The sequence below is a fragment of the Pongo pygmaeus genome, chromosome 17, assembly GCF_028885625.2.
Source record: "Pongo pygmaeus isolate AG05252 chromosome 17, NHGRI_mPonPyg2-v2.0_pri, whole genome shotgun sequence".
NCBI classification, from domain to species: domain Eukaryota; kingdom Metazoa; phylum Chordata; class Mammalia; order Primates; family Hominidae; genus Pongo; species Pongo pygmaeus.
In genome coordinates this window covers 77,152,183-77,179,191 of record NC_072390.2, presented here as the reverse complement: position 1 = coordinate 77,179,191, position 27,009 = coordinate 77,152,183, and the positions used below count along the sequence as shown (strand labels likewise).

At 32.0% G+C, this 27,009-nt stretch overlaps 1 protein-coding gene across 4 annotated transcripts in view; it reads right to left on the bottom strand.

The window, feature by feature from the left end:
• The window catches only part of RELCH (RAB11 binding and LisH domain, coiled-coil and HEAT repeat containing), a 118,802-nt gene that overhangs the window by 65,147 nt on the left and 26,646 nt on the right, over positions 1-27,009 (bottom strand). For all 4 annotated transcript variants that reach the window (XM_054461277.2, XM_054461280.2, XM_054461284.2 and 1 more), the window contains exons 3-10: positions 20,713-20,784; positions 20,547-20,602; positions 20,324-20,437; positions 14,322-14,525; positions 14,125-14,216; positions 13,215-13,508; positions 10,564-10,639; positions 9,440-9,535 (exon numbers count right to left, since the gene is read on the bottom strand). In XM_054461277.2, the coding sequence (XP_054317252.2) occupies positions 9,440-9,535; positions 10,564-10,639; positions 13,215-13,508; positions 14,125-14,216; positions 14,322-14,525; positions 20,324-20,437; positions 20,547-20,602; positions 20,713-20,784 (1,004 nt within the window). The remainder of the gene's footprint in view (positions 1-9,439; positions 9,536-10,563; positions 10,640-13,214; positions 13,509-14,124; positions 14,217-14,321; positions 14,526-20,323; positions 20,438-20,546; positions 20,603-20,712; positions 20,785-27,009) is intronic.

The window sequence follows — 27,009 nt, the reverse complement described above, 5'->3', positions numbered from 1 at the left end:
TATGTCTGTTGTGTTATTTATTCACATTTATTGTGAATTCATCTTTCAAGCCTCTGAAACACTAATAAATCCACACCAGAATTTACTAAGTCTGTATTTACCATTTTCAGACTATTCATAAGTTAATAGACTTGAATCAATATTCTCCCTTTGGCATCACGTCTCACACTGAAAAAGTATAGTCTTAAAACTTTCCTTATAATTCTGAATACAGCATTTAAAAAATGGTGATTAAATTTCCATCAGAAGACAAGGTGTTCTAAAAATAATTTTGAAAGACTAAATGTAAATGAGAATAATAGAGCAATAAAAAAATCCTTAGGCATATTAGATTTAACATCTCATGTAATATTAAATAATAACCATGGTAAGAAAATAACTATGGCTTGGGTAATATTAGATCCAAGAGGTATTTTTTTTGCTTCACATAATAAAACTTATGTGTTCGCATTTCTTTCTTTTTATTAAGAGACTGGGTCTTGTTATATTGCCCAGGCTTGAAGGCAACTGGCTATTTACAGGCGTGATCATAGCACACTACTGCCCCCAACTCCTGGGCTCAAGAGATCTGTTGTGGGCAGTGACTATCTGGGGCTGGTGTTGCTCTGAGTGGTAAAAATAATTTGCCAAGACAGTTGTGGGTAAAGAAAGGCAGATTTATTAGACAAAGTAGGAAAATACATTGCAAGAAAGCAAAGGGCAGGTCAGCAAGAGAGGAGCTAACTGCAAGGAGACAAAGAGTTGCTGGTGCTCATGCTCTGTGCTGAAGAGGGCTTTGTGCAGTACTGATAAAGCTAAGGTTGCAGTGAGCTAACTTGTATTTTTCTATTAGCTGAGGTGTCTGGTGATAGCTTTGCGCAGGAAGATTGTGAGTTATTTGCACAGGAGGGCTGTGTGTCCTGGACCATAAAGAAAGGCAGACTTACAGCTTATCCACTTTCGTTTTTTGCTTTCCCTCAGTCTCGCCAGCCCAACTCCCCCTCCTTATTTAGAACTCCACAAGATCCTCCTGCCTCAGCCTCCTGAGTAGCTGGAACTATGTGCCACTGTGCCCAACTAATATAGCCATATTTTAAGCAACAGGAATCTTTAATATTTTAAAACATGATTTGGCAACCTAGAGAGTACTAGTAATGTGTATTGAAGTGAAATATTTAACAGAGTGTCTATGATCATTAAAGAGAAAACCAGTATAGTAATCCTACTGCAGAATTTCTAGGACTTTTAGAATTCATTAATAGAAGAGGATTAGCATTCGAAACCAGCCTGGGTAAGATGGCGAAACCCCATCTCTACCAAAAATACAAAAATTAGCTGGGCATGGTGGTATGCACCTGTAGTCGCAGTTGCTTGGGAGGCTGAGGTAGGAGGATCTATTGAGGCCAGAAGGTCAAGGCTGCAGTGAGCTGTGATTGTGCCACTGCACTCCAGCCTGGGTGACAGAGTGAGACCCTGTCACCAAAAAAAAAAAAAAAGAAAATGGTTTTCTTTGAGTCAATGGTAATCTTTTGAAATTTAAATTTCAATATTTAATATCCATATTTAAATAAATCAAGATAATTCTTTTGCACAATCCAAAGGAAAGAACATATGCTGAAAACAATTGGGGATGGAGTAGAAACGACTGAAGAAGGAAGGAAAGACAATAAGCAATATAAAAATATCTGTTCCAAAGCAGCTAAGATATCCTTGGCTTATCAGTACTCTAATTGTCAAGATTATATACAAATATAATGTGATATCATATTTACTTATTATTTTATTTGGATTTTTATTTGGATTATATCCAAATATAATGTGATATTATTTTACTTATTAGTGTCAAGATAAAAGATACACTTGTATCTTGGCTTATCAGTACCCTAATTGTCACATTACATTATATACAAATATATTTATATCCAAATATATATTACATTTGGATATAATGTGAAAATTAGTGTACTGATAAGCCAAGATACAAGTGTATAAAATTTAATACATAGCACAGAAGGCATGGAGGAACCCAAACAAAAGGCTTATCAGTACAAGACAAGGAGGGTCAAGAAGGTAACGTAAACATGTAAAATAAAGGGTATAAGGAAAACAATAATGCAAACATGATGATAAACAGCACTAACACGGGGCTTTAGTGACTAGCGGCAAAAAAGTATGGTAGCAACTGTGGCTAACTAGAGATCTCATGTCCCACCTAGAGGGGACAGGAACTGTGCTCCAATTGAAAAGATCATTTGGAAATGTAAGTCTAGTGCTCTTAGACTGGAGGAAAACTCCAGACTAGGAGTTTTCAAAAAAAGCCAAACTTTTGTATTTTTAGGTAAAATATCAGTTTTTAAAAGTTTGATAACTAGCACATCATTTTTAACATTACTGAGTAGGCCAAACAAACCTATCTGTGAGCCTTTGTTGGTCTGTAGATAGTGTACAACCTCTGATTTAACTTTTCAGTTGAAACTTTTCAGCATGTTCCTGTTCATATAAAAAGGAAACCCAATAAAGACAGACATTACAAAGACTCACATTAAGAAAAAAAAAAACAAGATTACTCACCTCTGTAAAAGTTTTACAATTCAAGGGCTGCTAAAAATACCGATTCTTAGAATTATTAATATTAAATATCTATAATTTCCAGGGCTCAATCTTTAGGAAACCTAAAGTACCTAAATAACCTTACCTCAAGTCTTACTATTGCTAAAGAAATGTGATTTACTCACAAAATTAAATATGCACACGTGCCAACATCACGTAGGTGTAAAGAAGGGAGTCAAAAGTTCCTATCTACTTTATTACACTTATCCACTACACTACTGTATAAATCTCATAGAGTTATGATCCTGAGGCGATCATTACTTGTAAGTTTTCCATGAAGGAAACATGAGTGGCAATGTAAAAGATCAAAGTCTAGTTTCTCATAAGACGGGAGGTCTGTAGACGTACCAACTACTTTAAAAACTTTTAGGGAATTGGTTCTTTCCTTTGCCTTTTTTGTTACAGCTTTACTGAGATAAGTGGTTTCCTCCTTTGCCTTTTTAATGACGGTTTTATTGAGATATGTTTCATCTTTCCTAAAGTCCATCCATTTCAAGTGTATATTCAGTGGTTTTTAGCATTCAGAGTTGTACAACCATCATTACAATATAATTTTAGAAGACTTCCAAAATCCCAAAAGGGATATTTTGGTCTCCATTAAGTCTCTCCTCATTTCCACTCCCATCTCAGCCCCAGATTTCTCCTTTGATTTTCCAACTTAGCTAGCTGATAGAATATATTTCCTTGGCACAGAATGAAACTGAAAGTCACATTTTGATGTATGATACCAAAAACGCCACTTGAAGTAATCTTTTATAAAATTTTATTTTTTAATTATAGAATTTCCTCTTCAAATGCGGTTAAAGCAGAAATTGTGAAAAACCAACTACTTTAGCTTATTTACTATATACATTTATCAAATGACAAATATATTTATTCTATAATTTGGCTCAAAAGATTCAAGTTTCCTGAACCAATCCATTAAAATGAACTACTATGTAAGCCACATATAAAAAAATCAGTCCATCTTTTATTTTTCTCTCCCAAAATGAACAGGCAAGGAACTACAGAAAGACCAACTAAACCCAAGGCCAGCAGAAGGAAGGAAATAATAAAGATTACAGCAGAGATAAATATTTGACTTTAAAATATAAGTTAGTAAAAAGAGACTACCATTATTTCAAAGAACCTAAGAGGTATATATTTCTGTTAAACTTTTTAGTATCTTTGAAATATGGGTGTATCTTACGATAGATAGCATGCCATAATTCAATTGGGATTCTTTTTCTTTCTTAAAGAAACATAACTGTTACAACCAATTGCATCTTAGATTTAAAATAAGATGCACTGAATTAAAAAATATTATAATTGTAACCTGAAGATTGAGTAAAGTTGTTACTTTTTTCTTTTTCTTGTTTTAAAGAAAAACAAATAATGCTAATGTCTATATTCATCGTGCTTTCTATTTAAAAAAGTTTAATTTATTAGACAGCTTTGATTAAACCTTTATTCTACTATTTTTAAAACAGTGGGTCACAAAATCAGTCGAATGGGTCATGAACAGCATGTTTTTCTTTTTTAATTGTTTATTTAAGGACTTTTTTCTTTACTTTTCCAAAATATTTATAAAATCATGTTTGGTATTGCTTGTCTTTATGTTTTGTAAAACTTTTAATTTTATATATGTAAGTACATACTGGCACATAATGTAAAACATCTTTTTTACTGAAGGTGTAGTCAAAGTTTGAAAACACTAATAGAAAGTTCTTTATATCATGATATAAAAAGTAAAATCTAATGTTAAGTATAAAAACAGCAAAGTAGAGAATAGTGCATAGAATACAGTGTCATTTGTTTAAATCATGGGGAAAAGATCATATATTTGAATTTATACGTGCACAAAGTATCTCCGAAAGAATATAAGACAGTTCTACAATAGTAGTTGGAGGCTTCAATACCCTACTTTCATACTGCACAGAAATTCTAGACAGAAGATCAATAAGGAAATAGAGAACCCGAACTTTATAAAACAACTAAATCTAATAAAATTATACAGAACACTCCACTCAACATCAGCAGAATATATATTCTTCTCAAATGCACACAGAACGTTCTCCTGGACAGACCATAAGTTAGGCATGGGTAATTCTTAGTAAATTTAAAAGATCAAAATCATATAAAGTATTTCTCTGACTACAACAGAATGAAATTAAGAATCAGTAACACAAGAAAAATGGAACATTCACAAATATGTGGCTATTAAACAACATGCTCTTAAATAAGCAATAAGTCAAGGAAGAAATCACGAATTAATGAGAAAACATTGAGATGAATGAAAATGAAAACAACATACCAAAACTAATGAGATACAGCAAAAGCAGTACTCAGAGGGAAATTTATAGCTATAAATACCTACATTAAAAAAGATCTCAAGTCAGTAATTCAATATCTTATGAAACTACAGAAAGATCAAACTAAACCCAAGGCCAGCAGAAGGAAAGAAATAATAAAGATTAGAGCAGAGATAAATGAAACATAGACTAGAAAAACAATAAAGAGAATTAACAAAATCAAAAGTTGGTTCTTGAAAAGAGAAACAAAATTGACAAACGTTTAGCTAGACTGACTGAAAAAGAGACAAGATGCAAATAACTAGGATCACAAATGAAAGCAAGGATGTTAGCGCCGACGTTACAGAAATTAAAAGATATGTAAGTTAATACTATGAACAACTGTTCATCAACAAATCAGATAATCAAGATGGAATGAACTAATTCCTAGAATCACAGAAATCACCAAACGGATTCAGTAAGTAGAAAATCCCAACAGACTTATAACAAGGAAACAGACTGAAGAGTTCCTATACTCTATCAAGCCAGCCTTAGCCCAATACCAAAACCAATACCAAATACCAAAACACAAGATGAGAAAACCACAGAACAGTATCCCTTATGAATATAGACATAAAAATACTCAACAAAATACTAACGACAGATCCAAAAGCACATTAGAAGGTTTATAAACCAAGGCCAAATGGGATGTATCTCATGAATGCAAGGGTGGTTTAACATAAAATCAGGCAATGTATTAATAATGCAGGCATATCACAGTAGAATGAAGGGGGAAAAATCACATTATCATCTCAACAGATGCAGAAAAAGCATGTGGCAAATTCAATGCCATTTTATGATAAGAACATTTAGCAAACTAGGGATAAAAGGAAACTTCCTTAATATGACAAAGGGCATTTATAAAAATTCTATAGCGAACATCACAGTCAATGGTGAAAGATTGCAGCTTTCCTGTAAGATCAGAAACAAGGCAAGGATATTGCTTTCTCAAAACATTACCATCCAAATTGTACTGGAAGTCCTAGCCAGAGCAATTAAGCAAGAGGAAAAAATAAAAGCCATCTAAATTGTAAAGAAGAAGCAAAACTATCTCTCTACGTGCAGATGACATGATTCTGTATATGTAGAAAATCTCATAGAACCCATAAAAAACGATTAGAGTTAATAAGCAAATGCAGCAAAGTTGCAAGATTTAAGATCAACACACAATGACCAGTGTTGTTTTGGTAAACCATGATAAACCTTTCCTTTCTTGAAAAGAAAATTAAAAGAACAATTCCATCTACAATATCACTCAAGAGAACAAAATACCTAGGAATAAATTTAGCCAAAGAAGTGAAAGAATTGTACACTAAAAACTACAAAATATTACTGAAAGAAATTAAAGATCTAAAACAAAAAGACATTCCATGTCCATGAACTGGAAAACTTAATGTTGTTAGGATGACAATACTCCCAAAGAGATCTATAGATTTAACGTAATCTCTATAAAAATTTCAGTGACCTGTTTTGCAGAAGTGAAAAGCTGATCATCAAATTCATACGGAACTGCAAGGGACCCTGAACAGACAATAGTGAAGTGCAGTTAGAGGACTTATAATGTCCCAATTTCAAAACTTACTACAAACAACAGCTATCAAAACAGTGTGGTAGTGGCATATGGCTAGACATACAGACCAATGGAACAGAACTGAAAGTCCAGAAATAAACCCGAAGAATCTAGGCCCAACTGATTTTTGACAAAAGTAGCAAGACTATTCAAAAGAGGAAATTTTTTATCTTGAGCAAATGTTTCTGGATAACTGGATAGCCATATGAAAACAATAAAGTTAGACCCTGTTTTACTCCATATATAAAAATTAACTCAAAATGAAACATTGACCTAAATATATATAAAAAAGTTTTCTAATTATTTTATAGCTTTAGCTCTTATATATATTCATATACATATATATATATATCTTCTATAACATTGATTGCCTTGGCAATGGTTTCTTAAAATTGATACTTAAAGCACAAACAACACAAAAAAATAGATAAATCAGATTTCATAAAAATGGAAAACATTTGCCCATCAAAGGATATGATCAAGAGTGTAAAAAGAAAACCTACAAGATGAAAGAAAATATTTGCAAATCATATATATGATAAGGGTTTACTACCCAGAATATATAAAAAACTCTTACAACTCAAAAACATGAAGATAAACAATCAAATTTAAAAATGGTCAAAGGACTTGAAAGAATACTCTAGAAGCTAGCAAAACTGACTGCATGTGGGACAGAAGCTCAAGGACAGGAATAAAGGAATTTTCATTGTACATATTTTTACATTAAAAAAATTACACCATGTAAACATATTAATCAAAACATTAAACCCTGTTTCTAATGCTTTATTTAATCAGCTAAGATATTACTAAGTTCAGTTTACTAAAGAACATTTAAATTTTATTTAAATACCAATAAAAACGCTTTTGCTGACAAGAGAATATATATCAAACTTGAGAAATAAGAAGCCAAAATATTAATCCTTCAATCACAGGAGTTTTATAAAAATGTAGATTTAATGCTTAAGCCCTGGAGTTTGAGGCTGTAGCGAGCCATGACTATGCCACTGTACTCCAGCCTGAGTGACAGTGCGAGAACCTGCCTCAAATAAAAAAAAAAAACCCAAAAAAAACCAAAACAAAAAACCAACAACTCTCTGTCTCCCCATAGAGAGAGAGATATATATAGATTTATAATAAGAAACAGGGGTGAAATATTAAAAAGTAATTCAATATCGAGATGTAATGAAAAAACGTTTTGTTCTTTTATGCCCAGGGATTGATTTTAAATCACTCTAAGACATATTTCATTATTTACCAATTTAATTTTGAGGAAATACAATTTCATTTTATTATAAATGGCAACTTTTCTGATAAAACATACAAATAATTAAATGAACAAAGATAGATGATCAGTTTTTCATGAAATATATATTTTTAATTATAAAAAATTTAAAATCAGCCAGAAAAGTAAACATCATACCATAAATTAGTTATATGTGTGCATATATGTATATAATCTGTATGTATAATGTATCTGATTACTGATGATGCAAATTTATAAATATTTCATGCAGTACAATCATTTTAGTGGTAGTCTTTTATGATAATATGAAAAATTAAAATAAAAAAGCTAAAACTGAATTTCATAATAATTAGGTTTCTGTAACACTCTAAAGATGATATTAAGGAAATACAGTAAAAGGGATGCAAACATTAATGCATTACATGGATTATGTTACAAGCTAAAAAAGGAAAAGAAGCTCAAACACCATTCTGCCAAGCAGAACTGCAAAACAATCTGAAATTGGACACTGATCCTTCAAGACATATAAGACTTTCCATACTTATTAATATCTTATGACTATTTTAAAATAATTAGGTAAAAATAAAGCCATCAGTGGAAAACCATCTTTTTAATTGTTTTTATTAAAAATACCTGTGGGGATAAAAAATTTTAAAGCTCTACATGTTTTCTTGAGGATCAGTACAAATTTCTTGTGCTAAATGGATAATTGAAAATAAGCTTTAAACGGGTTTTGCCAATGCATTATGTACCTATCATACTGTAGGTCCCAGAAATTATGATTAAATCAGTGGTAAATATTAAGATAATAATAGAAAGCTACATGATACACTCTAAAATAGTCTTCATTTATTCTTTATAAAATTTTTTTGATCTAAAAATTTTATCTCAAAAACAGAATAATTCAATAAAATAATTTAAATTATCTGCAAAATCCACTGTCATTTAAATGATTATAAATAACTTCCCATTAATCTTTTACTGACTAAATATAACTATATTTAATAATAATTTATAAATACAACCATAAAGATAACTTCCTGTAGTGTTTATGGATCATAACATAGGCTATGTGGACTCAAATATATTTGCAAATGTATTTTGGATACTTAAAGCATCTGTCAATAACTGGTTAACTGCAAGAAAAATAAAAAAGGTACTTTAAAAAGTTGTTGTAGTCAATATTACAACTATACTATTATAAGAGAAATGTGATTTATTGCCAAACAAGCATAATAACACATTTATAATCGGCAACTACAAGTACATTTATGACTAGTGTTATATTATTCGTCCTGACTAGTGTAATATTATTTATCCCTGTTAATTTTCAATACAAAGAGTGTCCGTTTCTACAGACATATGAAGCATGTCATACCAACAGCACAGATAATTAGTTAACTGGTAATGTAAAAACCAGACAGTGTTCATGGCACATAAATGGACCTACAGTAATAGTTAGTGCTGCAGAAGCTAACAATGCTTTAAGCAAAATTGGAAAAACATGAATACCATGCAGTTTTACTGAACTCACCTGACAGAGGTGTAAAACCATTCTCTAGGAGCAGAGATGCATGCACAAAAGTAAGAATATGATTGCAAGTAATAGACTTTAACAAAATAAAAATATAACACTCAACTTCAAAATGACAAAAAATGGACAACATGATGGGATTACTGGGAGGAAAATACTTTTAGGTGTCTTACCTCTCTCTTTGCCAATAGCACATTGGGAACAATGTGTGGCAGGCAGCGTCCCAGCATTAACATAACGCTTTTTTCACTGTCTGCAATACGAGACACCTAGAAAACCAAAGAATTAATAAACAATGATAGTGGAGAACTTCTGTGCATAATAATATGGAAAAGTTCATTCTTTAGGCCCTGATACCTCTGCTCTAAACACACATTCCAATATTTTAACTTATGATAACAACAACAACAACAACAGCAACAGTGCTCCAATCAACATCCATATTTCTTTGGGCTAGAAACAGATTTAAAATACCATTAAAATCAAGGGTGAAGCCAAGGAGGCCTAATAGGCTTCATTTCTGGGAACAAGTAGTGGGGATAGCACAGGAGTAGGGCAGCCTCAGTGTTTGTTTTTGTCCTTGAAGAGATGCTCAGAAAGCTACAACCATTAGCTACAGTGATAATCTGTACAAAGAACTTGGAAATACAAGGGGTAGGCTAAGGAAGGTGATCCAGTCTTACAATGAGGACTGCCAGAGCTCATCCAAACCATCCTCTATCTATCTCTGTGATATTCTCAATGACATTGCAGAACAGAAGCCCATGGGAAGTCAAGTGAAATGAAACACAAAACAGCTAGAAAAGGAGGAGTGAGTACACAGGTAAGAAAAAACGGTAATAATAAAATACCCCCTCAAGACCAATCTGCAAAAATAAATACAAAATAGTTGAGAAAAACTAATATGCAAGCTAATAAACTCAACTACTGGACATAACCATTCCTAATGAAATGAAAATAATAGAGTAATTTAAATAAACAATATATAAACCGTGTACACTTAAGTTGGTTTTCTGAATTATATCTAAGAGATGCTGTCATTAGACATACTATTAAAAATAGTTTATAAAAGGTCACTTTAACGTTAATAAAATGTTAATAGAAAAAACAGAAATAATCAACTACTTTCCTTAAAAGTTTAAAATTTTAGGAACTATATCTTAGAGCATTATTTTATATAATGGATTTGCATTTGAAATACAGTCTTATCACAGATGCTTCTGTAGAAGAGAAGCTAAAAAGAAGAAAAACAGTAGTATGTTTTTAAAAAGTTGTGGAAATAGGTGGTATAATTTACCTCATATCCTAAACGACTATCTGCTGACATTCGACAAAAAGAGAGTAGTGCTTGATGGAATGCAGGAGATAATTTCCTAGAAGAAAATGTTGTATGAAAAACAGACAATATCAAATAATTACTATTGACATTTAAGGAGAAATTTAAGTTATGTATTATAACTTCCATTCCAGCATTAATCCTACCCCACAAAGCTAACCAGATTTCTGAGCCACCAGTGACTTGAAGAACACTTCACTGGAGAAACTTACACAGGTCACTTAGGAGAAAAAAAATCAACGGTAACTGGTGTTCTTGCAGTAGTTTGATGTTATGTGAAAAAATGGCATTTACAGTTAGTGGATCAAACCTAAAGTGGTATAGTAGATCAATGACTACAGAAATGATTTGAAAATCTGAAATAAGGACTTTCTCCAACCCCAATTCTCTATGGTCCCAGAAAGGTAAACACAAACGTAAAGTGGATAAAGGTTGACCTGGTATATTGCTGAGAGGAATTAAAGCTTTGCAGATATATATAATGCTAATGATAAATCTGAATATTAGGAAACCACATACAATAAGTCTAAAGATAAATGGAGGCACAGCTCATTCAATATTCATGATACATTTTAAAGAAAGTTTCTGTTGCAGTTGAAAATATTAGCCTATTTATGTTTAATAAAGGAGGTTAAAACATTTATATTTCTAAAACAACACCAGTCTCTATGTAGTATTATTCATAAAATTATGACTATGAGTTGTACTTTATGTGTTAAATCTGCAAAGAAAAGGCTAACACCAAAAATTAGATAATAAAGCTTATTTAGTATACACCACAAAATGGTGCTCAGTAATTTCTATGATTATAGAGTACTGTACCAAAACTTGAGCCTTTTGCTGTTTTATGCTCCTCTCATATTCCCTCAGAGGGGGACCATAATCCTTCCACTTGCCCAAGTCAGAAACCTCAAATCAGGCTTGATCCTCTTTTTTGAGATGGGGTCTTGCTGTATTGCCCATACTGGTCTAGAACTCATAGGCTCAAGCGATCCTTCCATCTCAGCCTCCTGAGTAGCTGGGATTAGAGGCAAATCCCATCGTCCCTGGCTTCCTTCCCTTTATCTTCACCCCAAATCCATTCAATCTTTTAACTTCTAATAATCTTGCAGATCCATATACTTCTTTCCCTTCCCATTACCAATGTCTGAATATAGAACAGGCCTCCATCATTTCTTACTTGGGTTCTTCCAACATATACCCGTATAGTTTTCCTTGCTCCCAGTCTTGCTACCTTCCAATTACCTCTAGCTCAGAGGACCCTTTCTAAAGCTTAGATACCATCATGTCTCAACCTCTAAAATGAATTAACGCAAGCTTACATGACTTCTTAGACTTTGCTTACTTCTCCAACTTTGTCTTCTATCCTTCTTTTCACTAGCATTATTTGCTTAAGCCTTACTAAACCCTTCTTTGTTCCCTTAAAGCACTGTTTCATTTGTGCACGTGGGAACACTCTTTTATCTCTTTGCTTGTTAACTCTTACGTAGTCTTCAAATCTTGGATGACACTTCTATGAAACTTTCCTGCTCTGAAGACTAGGTTAGTGCCTTCATTACATGTTCCCAAAGCAACTTGAACTTATTTTATTATACTACTTTTCATACCTCAGTGGTATTGCTTGTCTGTCTCTCTCATACTATAAGGTTTGAGGTTTGGGCCATGTCTTTTTCAGTTTTGTGGCCAACACAGACAGACAGACACACACACATACACACACACCCCTACTATACACAGAAAAAGTTGTGGTTCATGAGTGGAAAGGTTTACTTAAATAAAAATCCAATACTTCTCAGTAATAATGAGGACCTATAAGTCTGAAGCAAATTAGTCGTCCTTTTCTATTATATGCTCATAGTAGGCATAACATCTCTCTATTTAATAGGAAACGAAGTATGACTTTGTGGCTGAAAACGTACCATAGGATATTTGTAAGAATTAAATGAGTTAGTATACATAAAGCATTGAGAATTCTGTCTGACATATAAAAAGAGCTCAGTAATATTCCTTTCTTAAAAGTATTTTTTAATCATAATCTAAAAGTTTTAAAATTATATTTTTGTCCCCTCCACTAGGAAACATAATCACAAAGTGCAGGGACCATGGTTTTTGTCATCTGCGAGTTCTGACACCCAATATAAATTAAACATATGAATTAACAGAATACTAATGATGTAATATTTGTAATGGAAGCAGACACAGGAAAAAAAAAAAACTAGGAGCAAAAATTATTCCTTCTTTAACATAGGCAACTATGCAGCACCAAAATATTCCTCTGAGTCTGATAATGACTAAAGGATAGAGAAAAAAGCACTGGGTAAGTGTTTACAGCACATAGTAATAACATATTAGTTATGGGTTTAAATGCTTAGCTAAGATAGAACCTAGCTCATTCATGGGTAATTCCTTTTTGATTTAATTTAATTTAGGAACTAATAATTTTGTGACTTTTTTTGTGACAACTACTTTGTTATGTGTTAAGTTCATGTCAAATATAAAAATTAATATATTTGATCTGCAAAAAGCAGCTTAAATAAAAACAGTAGCTCTTCCCGTTTGACATGTACTAAATAGCTGAAAGATGCAATTCAAAATATAGGATGCATACTAACCTATTAGGTTTATCAAAATGAACTGTGTTTTTACTTGATGGAGAAGAAGGTGGCATTCCTTCTCTTTCTCTCCTGGGGAATGAATCTGGGGAATTCTCTTTAGGAATAGTGGAATCAGCTTCATCTGATATTGAAAGATGGATGTCTGTGTTTTTTCCCTTGTCTGAACTATTTACATCTGGATGCTGTCCACTGTCCTCAGAGTCTTTGTGGGGCAACTGATCCAAAGGAGGCTGAACAGAGTCACAAACTGCTGGGATGGCAAAGTGTTCATTTTTGAGGAAGTCCATTTCACTGTAGAAAGAGAAATTAAGAGAAATCACCAGAGGACAACTGTGTTTTTGAAAACTAGCATAAATCTCATAATGGGTTTAATGCTTTAAAAGCATATTTAAAAGTATTAGTAGCAAATGATTGGCAAGTAATAAATCTTTTTTATGCAATATTCACTGATGCTTCATATACCTAAAAATGTAGCTATAAACTCAAGAATGAAGCATAAAAATGGCCTTAAAAACCCTGCTTTTGATTGGCACTTAAATTTCTTTTATTCATTTGCAAAGTGGGGATAACTCCTTCAAACCCACAGGATTATTATAAGAACTAAATGGAATAATGAATGGGAAATATGTACAACACTAATATGAGGGAGAAATCAAAATATCTTATTTCTTAGTTCCAAGACATAATTGATTGTAAGATCACCATATTGATTTAGTAATTTGTTTTGGGAAAAAAGACCTATTACTATTTTAAATATATTAAACAATTACAAAACTTTCTTTCAGAAGTATTAAAATGTGAAGCAATTATGCCTTACAACTGGAATATTGTTTCATATATTTGCATAACTTGCCAATACCTTTAAACAGCTTAAGAGGATTTTTAGGAATAATAATCAAGTACTAACCTTTTAAGTCTTCTGATTTGCTCCATCAATGACCATTTCTCACTATTTAACAAACTAATTTTATCTTCTAATTTCTGTACTAACATGGAGTTCTAAAATCAAAACAGGAGAAAAACAGAAACTCAAGATCTCACTGTATGCTTTTACGTAGTTTAAACACTTTCTGTGGACTTGACTAATTAGTTGCTATCTCTCACCTCTGCAGGCTGGGGAGTTTCAAGAGTTGGAGGAAGGTTGCTTATAATTGGTGTAAGGGCCTCTAATTCATCTTCTTCTACTCCACTGGCCACATCTACAAGATCTTTTCCAGTTACTTGATGATTTCCAAAATCCCGGTAGAGTTGCAATAAGTCTGGAGGTTTTGGGATGTTTAATCCTACATCATCCCATAATTCAAAATCCTAAAAGATTAAAAAAAAATAACATAAAAAATCTTTGAGGAAATTTTATCTTACGTTTTTGAAATTCATATTATTATTGCTAATATCTTTTCTTTCTTTTTTTTAAGATAGGGTCTTGCTGTGTCATACAGGCTGGAGTATGGTGGCACAATCATAGATAGCTCACTGTAGCCTCAAACTCCTGGGCTCAAGTGAGCCTCCCACCTCAGCCTCCCAAGTAGCTGGAACTACAAGCACGCGCCACTATGCCGAACCAATTAAAAAATTTTTTTTTTGTAGAGATGGGGTCTTGCTTTGTTGCCCAGGATGGTCTCAAACACCTGGCTTTAAGCAGTCCTCCCACCTTGCCCTCCCAAAGTGTTGAGATTACAGGTGTGAGCCACCACAGCCAGCCTCTGTGAATATATTGAAAACTTAACATAATCATAATTTTGTTATAATATCAAAGTGTATGTTCCAAGTTAGTAAATAACATTCTCACAATTATTTTACACTTTCCACTATCCAACATTATTCTTGTAAGTTTCCTGACCTTCTAGATAAATAGGTTTAATTGTCTTAGGTGTCAAAATGTTACACAATTTTTTTATTATATCTCTTAAAAATATAAACTTTTTACTTTGTTTTATATTAACTTTAAGCTTATAAAATATGCTCAAATATTTGCATGACATCATAAAACATGTCTAGATTAAGGAAGTCTCAGTACATAAATTGTACCTATTATTTATAGGTTATAAGTAAACTTAAAGAAATCATTAATTTTGTTCTTTTATTACTCCAACTTAATACATATTAGTGTAATCTCTAGTGGGGAGGGAAACAATTTAATCTGCATGTCTTCTTGCTGTAAATGTTTGAATATAATTCATATTATTAAAAATGCTTCTGGCAATTTTCAGAATCCAAATAGCTACTCTTCAATTTGTTGTGTATTCAAACATGTTCAACAGTTTTATTAACTGTAACAGTTTTATTAAAAGTACAAAAAAGCATAGCAACTTAAGCTTTCTATAGAGAAAGATCTTTAGAAGAGCTTTATAAAATTGCTGAGTAATCAATTGCATGTAAATACATTGTCTCACCATTCTATCTTCCTTTAATATATCATAATTTAGTACTAATTTGATAGATTATAACCTATGAGAACCTCTGAGAAATTGGCATATTAATTTGAACATTCTAAATGTGATATTCTTAATCCTTTGATGGTTTATTTGAATAATGAGATAGCTATTATTGAGGACTAAATCTGAGGTAGATATGAGTATTACAAGTGGGGGCTTTAGAGAAAACCAGAGGAAGTATGAAATTTCTATCTTTCTCCACTATCACTGTTACAAATTAATTTGAGGGAGGCTTAAACTGGTCATCTGTAAAATGAATAAAATATTTATTATCTCTTAGGGTTTTTGTAAGGATAAATTAAATGTATATAAAAGCCTTAACATAGTGCTTGGCCCACAAGAACTAAACAACTTTTAGCTTAAAAAAAAAACTTATTAAATGAACATTACACGTAATTCAAATGTCCATTTATCTATCATTCATCCAAAATTTAAGACGTATCTACCTTGAGCTTAGAACTAGAAATAATTTCTAGTTGCTCTATATCCTTGCCAAAACTTCATACAGTCGTAGGTAAACATTTTAATTAATGTGTTGTGGTATCTCAATGTGATTGAATTTGCATTTCTCTAATGAATACAAATGTTGAGAATCTTTTTCACGTGCTTATTTTCCATTCATATAACTTCTTTGGTGAAACACCTGTTTAAAATTTTTGTGCATTGTTTTAAAAAATAGATTAATTTTCTATTATTAAGTTTACAGAGCTCTTTATACATTTTGGATATAACTCCTTTATCAGATATGTTACTTGCAATAATTTCACCCTTTCGGTCTTCTCATTCACTTAAAAGTGGCTTCCAAAGAGCAGAAGTTATTAATTTTGATGAGAGCAAATGTGACAGAGAACATCATGCTTTTTGTGTCATATCTAATAAATCTTTTGCCTATCTTCCAAGCCTGCAGTGATTTTTTTTTCCTGTTTTCCTCTAGAAGCCTTACAGCTTTTTAGGATCTATATTTAAGTATATGCTCCATTTTGAGTTAATTTTTGTATATGGTATGGTTTGATGTTTATTTTGTTTGGGCAAATGGTTCCGTTACCATTTGTAAAAAAAACACTACCCTTTCTGCATGGAAGGTATTTTGCATTTTGTCAGAATTCAACACATCATCTATGTGTAAGTCCATCTCTGGACTCTATTCTGTTTCATCAATTTATTTGTCTATATACCAATATGACAAATAATATCTTTAATATAATATCTTTTAAGAGTTGAAGCCAGGTAGTTTAGGTCCTCCAAATTTGTTCTTCTTTATTAAAGTTGTTTTGGCTGTTTCCTTTTCATATGAATTTTAGAAAAAAATCATTACTTTCCACAAAAATACCAGTGAGAAGTGAGATTTAGATTCATTGAAAATACAAATCAAAATTGTTACCTTGACAATATTGGGTCTTCTGATCCATGAGCACAATATCTCTTCATTTAAATCTCTTTATCTCAACATGTTAAGTAATTTTCAGTGTAGAAGCTGTCTGTCAAATTTATTCCTAAGTTATTTCCTATTTTTTAATACTATTGAACATGATATTTTAAAAATTTGATTTCCAATTGGTTGTTGCTAACATAACATATGATAGGTTTTTGTGTGCTTACCTTGTTTCCCACGACCTTGCTAAAATCACTTAGTTTTTGTACCGTTTTTGGAGAGTCTACAGAATTTTCTATACACATGATCATGTCATTGGTGAATAACGACTGTTATTTCTTCCTTTCCAAAATGTGTGCTTGAATTACTTTTTCTTGCCTTATTGCACTAGCTAATCTTCAGTATGACGCTGAATAGAAGTAGTGAGAATAAATGTTCTTGTTTTCATCTTCATCTTTCATCATTAAGAATGATGTTAGTGTGGGATAATATGCAGCCATAAAAAAGGATGAGTTCATGTCCTTTGCAGGGACATGGATGAAGCTGGAAACCATCATTCTGAGCAAACTATCACGAGGACAGAAAACCAAGCACCGCATGTTCTCATTCATAGGTGGGAACTGAACAATTAGATCACTTGGACACATGGTGGGGAACATCACACACCAGGGCCTGTCAGGGCATGAGGGGCTCGGGGAGGGATAGCGTTAGGAGAAATGCCTAATGTAAATGACGAGGTAATGGGTGCAGCAAACCAACATGGCATATGTATACCTATGTATCAAACCTGCACATTGTGCACATGTACCCTAGAACTTAAAGTATAATAATAAAAAAAAAGAAAAAGAAAAGAATGATGTTAGTGATAGGTTTTCTATAAATGTCCTCTATCAGTTGGGGAAATCCCTCTTTATTTCTAATTTCTTTAAAGTTTTAAAAGAGAATGGATGTTAGATTGAGTCAAATGCCTTTTCTGCATCTTCTCAGATAATTATATGGTTTTCTTTTTAATATTATCAATTACAATGACTGATTTTTGGATATGAACTCAACCTTATATTCCTGAGATAAACCTCATTTGGTCATAATGAATTGTCCTTTTAACATTTTGTTTAATTTGATTTGCTAAAATGTTATGTATAATTTCTATATCTATATTAATAAAGGAAATGAGCCTGTAATTTTATTTGTTTGCAGTGTCTTTGTCTGGTTTTGATATCAGAAGTATGCTGGTCTCATTGAATGAGTTCGGAAGTATTCCCTTATCTTTAATTTCTAGAAGAGTTTGTATTACTTCTTCCTTCAATGTTTGGTCAAATTTGCAAGTGAAGCCAAATTTTCTTTGTAGGAGTATTTTTAAGTACAAATTTTATTTCTTTAATAAATATAAAGCGCTTCAAGTAATCTATTTCTTCTTGAGTGTGCTTTGGCAGTTGTCTTCTTACAAGAAAAGTTATTCATAACATTCTTTTATTATTCTTCTAATATAAGTAAAATCTGTAGTGATGTAACCTTGCTCATTGTTGATTTTGGTTTATATCTTCTCTCTTTTTCCTAATTAGTTAGGCTAGAGGTTTATTAATTTTACTGATCTTCTCAAAGGACTACTTGTTTGTTTCATTAATTTTTCTCTATTGTTTTCTGCTGCCTGTGTCATTGACTTGTGCTATCATCTTTATTATTTCCTTTCTTCTACTTACTTTGGGTTTCACTTGGTTTTCTTTTTTTAGTTTCTTAAGGCAGAACCTGATTTCACTGATTTGAATTTTTTCTTTTCTTGTATAGACATTTAGTGCTATGAATTTCCCTCTAAGTGCTATTTTAGTTATATCCCACAAATTTTGATAAGTTTTGTTTTCATCTTCACTCAGTTCAAAATACTTTATAATTTCCCTTTTATTTTTTAACTCATGCGTTATTTGGAAATAACTTTGTTACTAATTGCTAGTTAATTTCACCATCTTAAGACTTGTTTTATAACCCATAATATGGTCTACCTTTGTTAAGTGAACCATTTGAATTTAAAAAGAGTATGTATTCACTGTTGAAGGATGAAGTATTTTTATAAAATTGTAATTATGCCCAATTGGTTGATAATGTAGCACAAGTCTTCTATATCCTAAATGATTTTCTGTTGACTTGTTCTATTAATTATTGAGAGAGCATTGTTGACATCTCTAATTTCTGATTTTTATTCAAGAAGGACTAATCATTTACATTTACAGTGAATACTGATAGAGCTAGGTTTTAATCTAACCATTTTATTATCTGTTTTCTATGTATTCCATCTATTTTTTGCTCCTCTTTTCCTCTTTTTCTGTGTTCTTTTTGACCTCTCAATGTTTCTCACATATTCAAAATCTTTCCTATTCACTATTTGGTCGATCATTTAAAAAACATGATTAACCTAAACTATAACCATAGTATAGCATTGCATAATACTCACATTAGTTAAATATTGGTTTAATGTCTCTTACATAGCACATGTTCAGTGACACTACCAATGAGTAAAAAATAACTAGATACTTACTGCATTTAATTTTGCCAAATATATTCTAATAACTGAACTATCTTACTCAGAAAATTTGTATTTTTGCTAAAGGATCTATAGGAGATTTTATGAACCAACAGAATAACCTTGATTTAAAATGATGGCCTTCAGATTCCTAAATAATAAATTCACTGGCATTTACTTTTTTAAGGTATAAGATTCAAACCGATCCATTAGCACTAAGAAGTCAAAATATTCCATTTGAGAGATGACACTAAAATAAGACATCTTTTTTGCTTAAAGAGCTTTTATCAGGAAAATAATAATAATAAAGTTCTAAAATTGACCCCTATTCAGAGAGATACAACTGATTTTCTCACTCTCATTTACAATATACTTGTCGTATATTTATCTAACATCTTAATTGTTATAGTGCAATTGAGGAGGTTTATAGTTAAACTGGATTTATAAGTACACAATAACCTATACTATCAAGTATATGTCTTTAAAAAGCACACTTTATGAATATATGCAAAAATGAGTGGACTATATAGTCACTGAGGAGTAGTAAAAAGGAGTCTAGAAAGAATGAAAAGTCCTTACGTAGAAAGCAACAGGGAAAGAATAAAGTGTGTAAGCTAATAGAATTAATAGACTAGGTAGGCAAGAGACTGCTGTTTCTGGTAACTAGCCTTGTGGAATTTTACTATATATATAACATTAAAAAAAAAAAAGAAACTATGTAAAGAGAAAGTGAATTATAAGTGTAAAAAAAAAAAATCATTGTAAAAACAAAAAGTAACTTTACCTGATCATCATTTTCATCTGAAAAGGTTATTGATGTAAGCTTATAGTTATTCTTCAATAAAAATTCATTGACTAAGAAGTTTAGAGCTCTCTTTTCAAGAGGTTTGATTGGCTCCTGGAAGCAAAATAAGAGGCAAACAGGAAATCATAAGCTTTCCTCCTTCAATATTTATGTCACCATTTAATGTGGAAGATTAATTTTACATTTGTCTTCTGTCACCCACCTGAATTTCAGGACTTGATTTGTAATTTTTTCGTTCCTGTAAAGGAACTTCATGTTCTGGTGGAAAAAAACATAAGTACTATTTTACTATTTTACATTTTAAAATATCTCAGCTACTTCTACATTGTCAAAGTTGAAAAGTCTCAAAAAAGTTTTATGTACACCACCTGCGGCCTTTGTCAGGTTGGCTCGGAGGGCCTGAATGGTCTCCTTGGCTTTCCGTAGTTCAAACTCCAGGACTGGACAGGGATTTGGAATAAACACACACAGGCATCCAACCAAGAAAAGGGAAACAAAAATTAAAAAATAAAAAGCAAGGATGGGTATGAAAAAAAAATACAATTTGTATTGAAAACAGAAAGCATGCAATCTTTATGAAACTTGTGAACGCATGCAGCAGAGTTGATTTGCAAGCAAACTGGTGAATGTTTTCCATAGTTTTAGTAGAATTCAGGGGGTTATTATCAAATGTTCTAGCTGTCTGACAAGGAATAGCTCTATTTAAAAATAAAATCTATGGCATACTCTCATTTAGATAAATAAAAATATTAATAATCTGGGTACTTCTGCTTTATTCAGTCTAGGTAAGAAATGTAATGGATGTTTTCAGGTGACATAATTTTAGGGGATAAGGTAAAAATTAGATGAAGCCCCAAGCAAATATTCTTAAAAAGAAAAACTAAGGATTTTTTTTTTTTTTACAAAAGTTAACTTAAAATGCATTGTCTAAAATAATGTTATAAATCAACGTATAGAAATGTTAGTGAATAGTTCCCTTCATTAGGATGTTGAAGGAATATGGTTTAAATATTTAACAAATGTCGTGATGTCTATAAATTTTTCTACAAATGAGTATGTTTTCTAAAAACAAACATAGATACATCAAACACATATCAAAAAAATAATAAAAATTCAAAACCCCAAGGGTTTTATTTTTCATTTAGAGCCACAGGATAGAAATAGTTTCACTTTTAATTCCTAATTAAGATAATTCTATAGCAAATGAATGTGTACATTTCTAAAAGTATAGTTTTCTAAGGATACTGAGTAGGATTAAGTAGAATTTCAAAGTTTCTGATAACTCTTCTAATAGATTTGTTCATGTTAAGAGGTACTAGTGAAACTCAGAATTTCTCCTATTATCACATAGTGTGATTATGACATAAATATGAATATTGAGGAAACATTTTAATAAGCTCTTTAAAATGTTAGACTCGAGAAAAAATATATTTCTGAGAAGTAAAGCTCTGGGAAAATTAAGTGATCTTTGCCACAAATGAATATTAAGAAATTATAGTAGTTAAATCATTCTGCATAAAAACTGGAACTTAAGGTTTCATCTTAAAGATGCAATTTTTTCCTAACTGACTAATACACATAAAAAAGATGCCAAATGAGATGTTATCAGAGCCATGGCTATAAAAATATATGGAAAAATTAGGATTCACTCAGTTTGCACATTTTCAATAAAAACAAGATGTAACTGAATCACATCTAGTACACAAAGGCCAATTATTTTGATGCACAGAATTTAACTGCAGCAACATGGAAGCACCACTAAAAATCAGATGACATTGTATGTTACTTTATGTTTTTTGGTAGTCAGCAATGCTGATCTGCAAATACTTCTGTGCAACAAAGTTAAACATTTTCCTTAACGTTTACACTTCCGGAAACTCTTAGAGTTGCATTGAAGTAAGACTGGACACATTCAGTGTGTAAGGTAAGTACAGAATAGGTTTACACAGCACGTTGGTTTACTTTTTTTTTTTTTACATTTTAAAACTCTAGGCAATTGATTTTGATTTAAAAATATCTAACTGTATCTTAAATAAAATAAATATATATCATGCTTTTGATATCACTTAAAATTTTCTAAGACATTACAGAACAGTTGCAGATCAGAAGTGCCCTACGCCAGAATGATAGAAATATGAAAAAAAAAAAAAAAAAAGAAGAAAAAAAACTGGTTAAAACACAAACTGGGAAAAAACTCAAAATGCAATTGGTGAAAGTTTAGGTGACCAAGAGTAAAACACTGAATGATTAAGGCACAGAAAGCCAGAAAAACCCATGTCAGACGGCAAGAATTTATATTTTTATGCACATCTACATATATATTGCCAAATGTCATTAGAAGTTACCAATGCTTTGAAAAGATAATACTTATCAATATGAATTCACTCTGCTGCATGTTTCTTAATATACAATATAGACTTTAAAAGACAAAGGCGTATGTTTGAATCTATAGTACATTTCTATAAAGGCATAATATAAAGGCATGTAATTGCAGTTACATGAGAAAGTTTCAAAAGAAAGGTTAATAGCAATGTTATATTTACAGATATATGAATGTATCTTCTTTATTAACATTAGATTAAAGCTAAAAATTAATTATCCTGTAAAGAGAGACATTGTGCCGAACAACCTTGCAAATATTTTTCAAATATTGTAATTCTTCCTAAAAATATTTGAGGATATGTATGTTTATTAAAAATGCTGCAGGAATGAACAACCAAGTGGCTCATTCTACTAGTCCAACTCTGCTGAATACAATTTTACTAGAACTAAAGTAATAACTGCAAAGATGTAGATGTATATTAACATTGCATATTATAATCTTACCAAAATAGTTAACATTTAAAAGTCAGTATAAGCAGCTCCAGATTAGTTGAAACAGTTATTTCTCAAGCTGCACTGGATAATACTGTAGTATATTAGAGACACTTGAGTGCTTAAAGATTATGCTTTCATGACTTAAGAGATGTACAACTATGTGGAGACACCAAAGGTGAAATGTGAAATTTCAAAGTAGAAATAAAATATCAATACTTTCTTGTCCAACTCAATTCATCACTAATATTATCTTGAAATGCTTGCTAGACTTAGTTCTTTTTGGCCCACACTCAAAATATTGCTGTATTTTAAAAGATCTTTTCCATAACACTGGTCTGAAGAAGTATTTTTTCATTCCCATTCTAGTTCATTATTGATGAGTTCCAATCAATAGGTCTGAGTCATCTACTTTGCTATGTAAAATTGTCTTCTTTCAAGTCAGAATTTTCTGGAATTTTTTCCTGACTATAAGGTGATTTGAAATAACACTTCCCCATCTTTAATACTTATTTTAGTATCCCAGAACAGTTGTAGGAAAAGAAAAAATTCTCTTTTCAATTTTCATAAGAATATGAGTTAGAATAAAAACCCGTCCCTAAAATAATACAAAAGTCCTAAGGCGGTACTATCATCACCTCTACTAGGTTTAGAAAATTCTCCCTGCCAATTATAGACTTGAGAAACTTAGTACTGTTAGGCATGACTTAGCAATAAATAAGTGAAAGCAAGATGCAATCTCCATAGTTTGTAGATATTTGTTTTTCTATATTCAACTTGGTGGGAACAAAGCATCCTCTTTCCCACAGCCTTAAAGAAAATTCTTCCCACTACTGTTCTTTCTGCTTGAGTTCCTCTATCACTCATCTCAAAGTTGGTGTTTATCAATGTATCATTCTTAGCCATTTTCTTACTTTACACACTCCACTGGAATGACTTTCACTCTTGTAGTTTTAAGTTTCATAAGTACTCTGAAGACTCCGAAATTTAAAAAATCTTTTCACAAGACACAGACCTACCCAGTTATCTCCAGGACATGCCCACTTGAATGTCTCATAAATTACTAGTTCAATATTATCTATGGATTTCATCATCTTCCTTTCAAATGTGGTTCTCCTGCAGTCTCTCCAATAATGGCACCATTATTTACCCAGTTGGCCAAATGGGAAACCTGCAGATGACTATTCACTTATTCCTTGCCCTTACTCTCACACTAATTAAATGTTTAAGCCATACTGATTCCAACCTTTAATAACTCCCTAAATAACCATTCATCTAAACTGTCTCTGCAATTGTCATAGTTCAGACCTTTATGACTTAATATATAAATTACTACAATAACCTACAACCCTTTAGACTGAAAAATCATGCAGAAAACCATGATTTTTCTAAATGTATCTGACCATGAAATTCTTTTTCTTTTTTCCCACTTTTGTTTTTCCCCTATGAAATGAACATTCTCATGAAATACACTTTTAGAAATGTTAATCTAAAGATAAAACCCTCTTTCTCCAGCCCACTAAAATTTAATGAACATATAATCACTTTTATTTTTAGATTAAATATAACCACCCACCACAATGATGTATTCTTTTTTCTCTCTGAGCCTATTTTAATTTCATGGTGACGAATAACAAGAAATCTATTTTCAAAATGCTATTTATCTGTTTTACAGCCTTGTTGGAGCACCTATCCTATTTTAAATCTGACAAAATTATGAACTAAGATTTAGATATGGTTTAAATCAAGAAAATCAAAATGTACTGCTAATAGGAAAGAAAAGATTTATCTATACCTAGGGAGAAACATAAAATTAGAAGCCAAATAGGCTTATTTAATCCTGATAAAGCTGGATATGGATGCTGCCAGGCCATTACCTAAGAAATGAGAAGGCTACTTCTAATCCAGGGGACAGGGACCAGTGATCCCACAGCAAAAATCTAAAGACGATTTTAGAATGTCTACTAGATTATGTAAGCCTCCTAAAGGCTTCATATGTCTGTACTGTTGACTGTTGTTCCTAGAGTAGCATAATGCTTGAACTACAGAGAAGGCACTCAGCAAATACTTGCTGAGTATGAATGGACATTCCGATACTTGATGTGACATATGATAAATCTGAAACATTACCTGATCTTACCGGCATTCAGGAATGTCTTTCCCTACAAATCAGAAAGTATAGTTCTAGTTCTCCAGATCTCAAAACAGAGTTAAGGTGTGAACTAGAGAAGTAATTCAGTAATACAGATATGAGAACAAATAAAGTCAGGGACTCTGATGCTAAAAGATGGATCTTGTGAACCTGAAACAGGAATATAGGGAGGTTATAAAATCAACAAGGTCTCTATTACCATTTCCAACATACTGAACTTATATCTGTATGACAGATATGGCCATATTTCAGACAAATTCCTGAAGAGCAGAAACGTTATCTATCTTATATGTCTACATAGAAACCTAACACATAGTACCTAACACATAGCAGATGCTCGAAATGCCTAAAATAAGTTAAATAATGGCTATCTCGATATTTAGAATACAAATGTCTCTTGTTACCTTTAAGAAAACTAGAAAATTGAAGAGGTACATTGTGTATGCACTAAGTACAGTAGTACTGTTTAATAACATAGAGAAAGGCTTTTACTTAAAATGAAAAATCACCTATCTTAAACTCATTGGTTTGGTGTCTGCTACTACTTAAATCATTTTATATAAAAATGTATGCTTCATATCAAAAATAAATTGAGAAATGGAAAATATCTAAAAAAGTTCTTAAAATTTTACTTCTTTTCTAAGAAAATGGCTCTGTGAAATAGTTTCATATAAGAAAGACAAGAATATGCTATCCACATGAATATACAGATGGGTCAGAGCTACAGCCTGGTACTAAAAGATCTATTGTGGGCTCTGGAATAAAACCTCTATGTGATACATCCTGATCATGCCCCTTACTATATGGAAGCTACTGGGCAAATTTCTCAACCTTGGTATAAGCATTAGTTTTCTAGGCTTATAGAAACTATAAACCTAAAAATGACCTATTTTGCAGCGTTCCTAACAAGATTAAATAAAATATTTTATATAAAGCACCTAGCACAGTGCCTGGCGTGAAGTAGGTACTTAATAAACATTTGTTCTTTAGAGATCCCTTCCTCTTTGAAGGAATATGTGTGCAGATGTGAAAAAATAACCAGACTTTTAAATCTAGGAGAAAGGTGGTAAGAATGCTGCTGAAAACAAATCTAGTATCTGTCTCATAAATTAACAGCTGATTAAGGGTTAGAGGAGACCCTTCATTTGCCAGGTGGGTAAACAGACTCATTAGTGTGTTATCCACAAGCTCCTTCTACCCAGCATTGCTATAGAAAAATAATACAGATGTTTGTTCTTAGACGTCTCTTTATTCTTCTTCTTTTTCCCTCATATCATAGTAACAGACACAGTTTATTCTGTTATCCTACAGAAGCTTATTTCAGAGCTTCTGCCAATTTGGGTAGATTCAAATGAGATATTCTAACACTTTAAGTCATAGAAGCTTCAAAATTAAATCATTGGGAGATGGAATTTACAATTAAGAGTGGAAAGATTTGAAAAATCTGCAGCCTGTCCATGTAAAGATTGAAAATGTACGTTCAGAGAACAAACCAAGGGTGTGGTAAGTGGCCATTTGCCAAGGATATGAGTAGAAGGAAGCCAGGTAAGACATCAAGACAATGGGAGACCTTGAAGGCATTGCAGAGCTCTTTCAGGCTGTCCCTCCTATCACAGGCCCAGAGTTCTAGGGGGGTAGAGTAGTTTTGGGAGGCAGGACCAGGGTACCCTCCATGGTTTTACTGCTCAAAGTCCCCTCA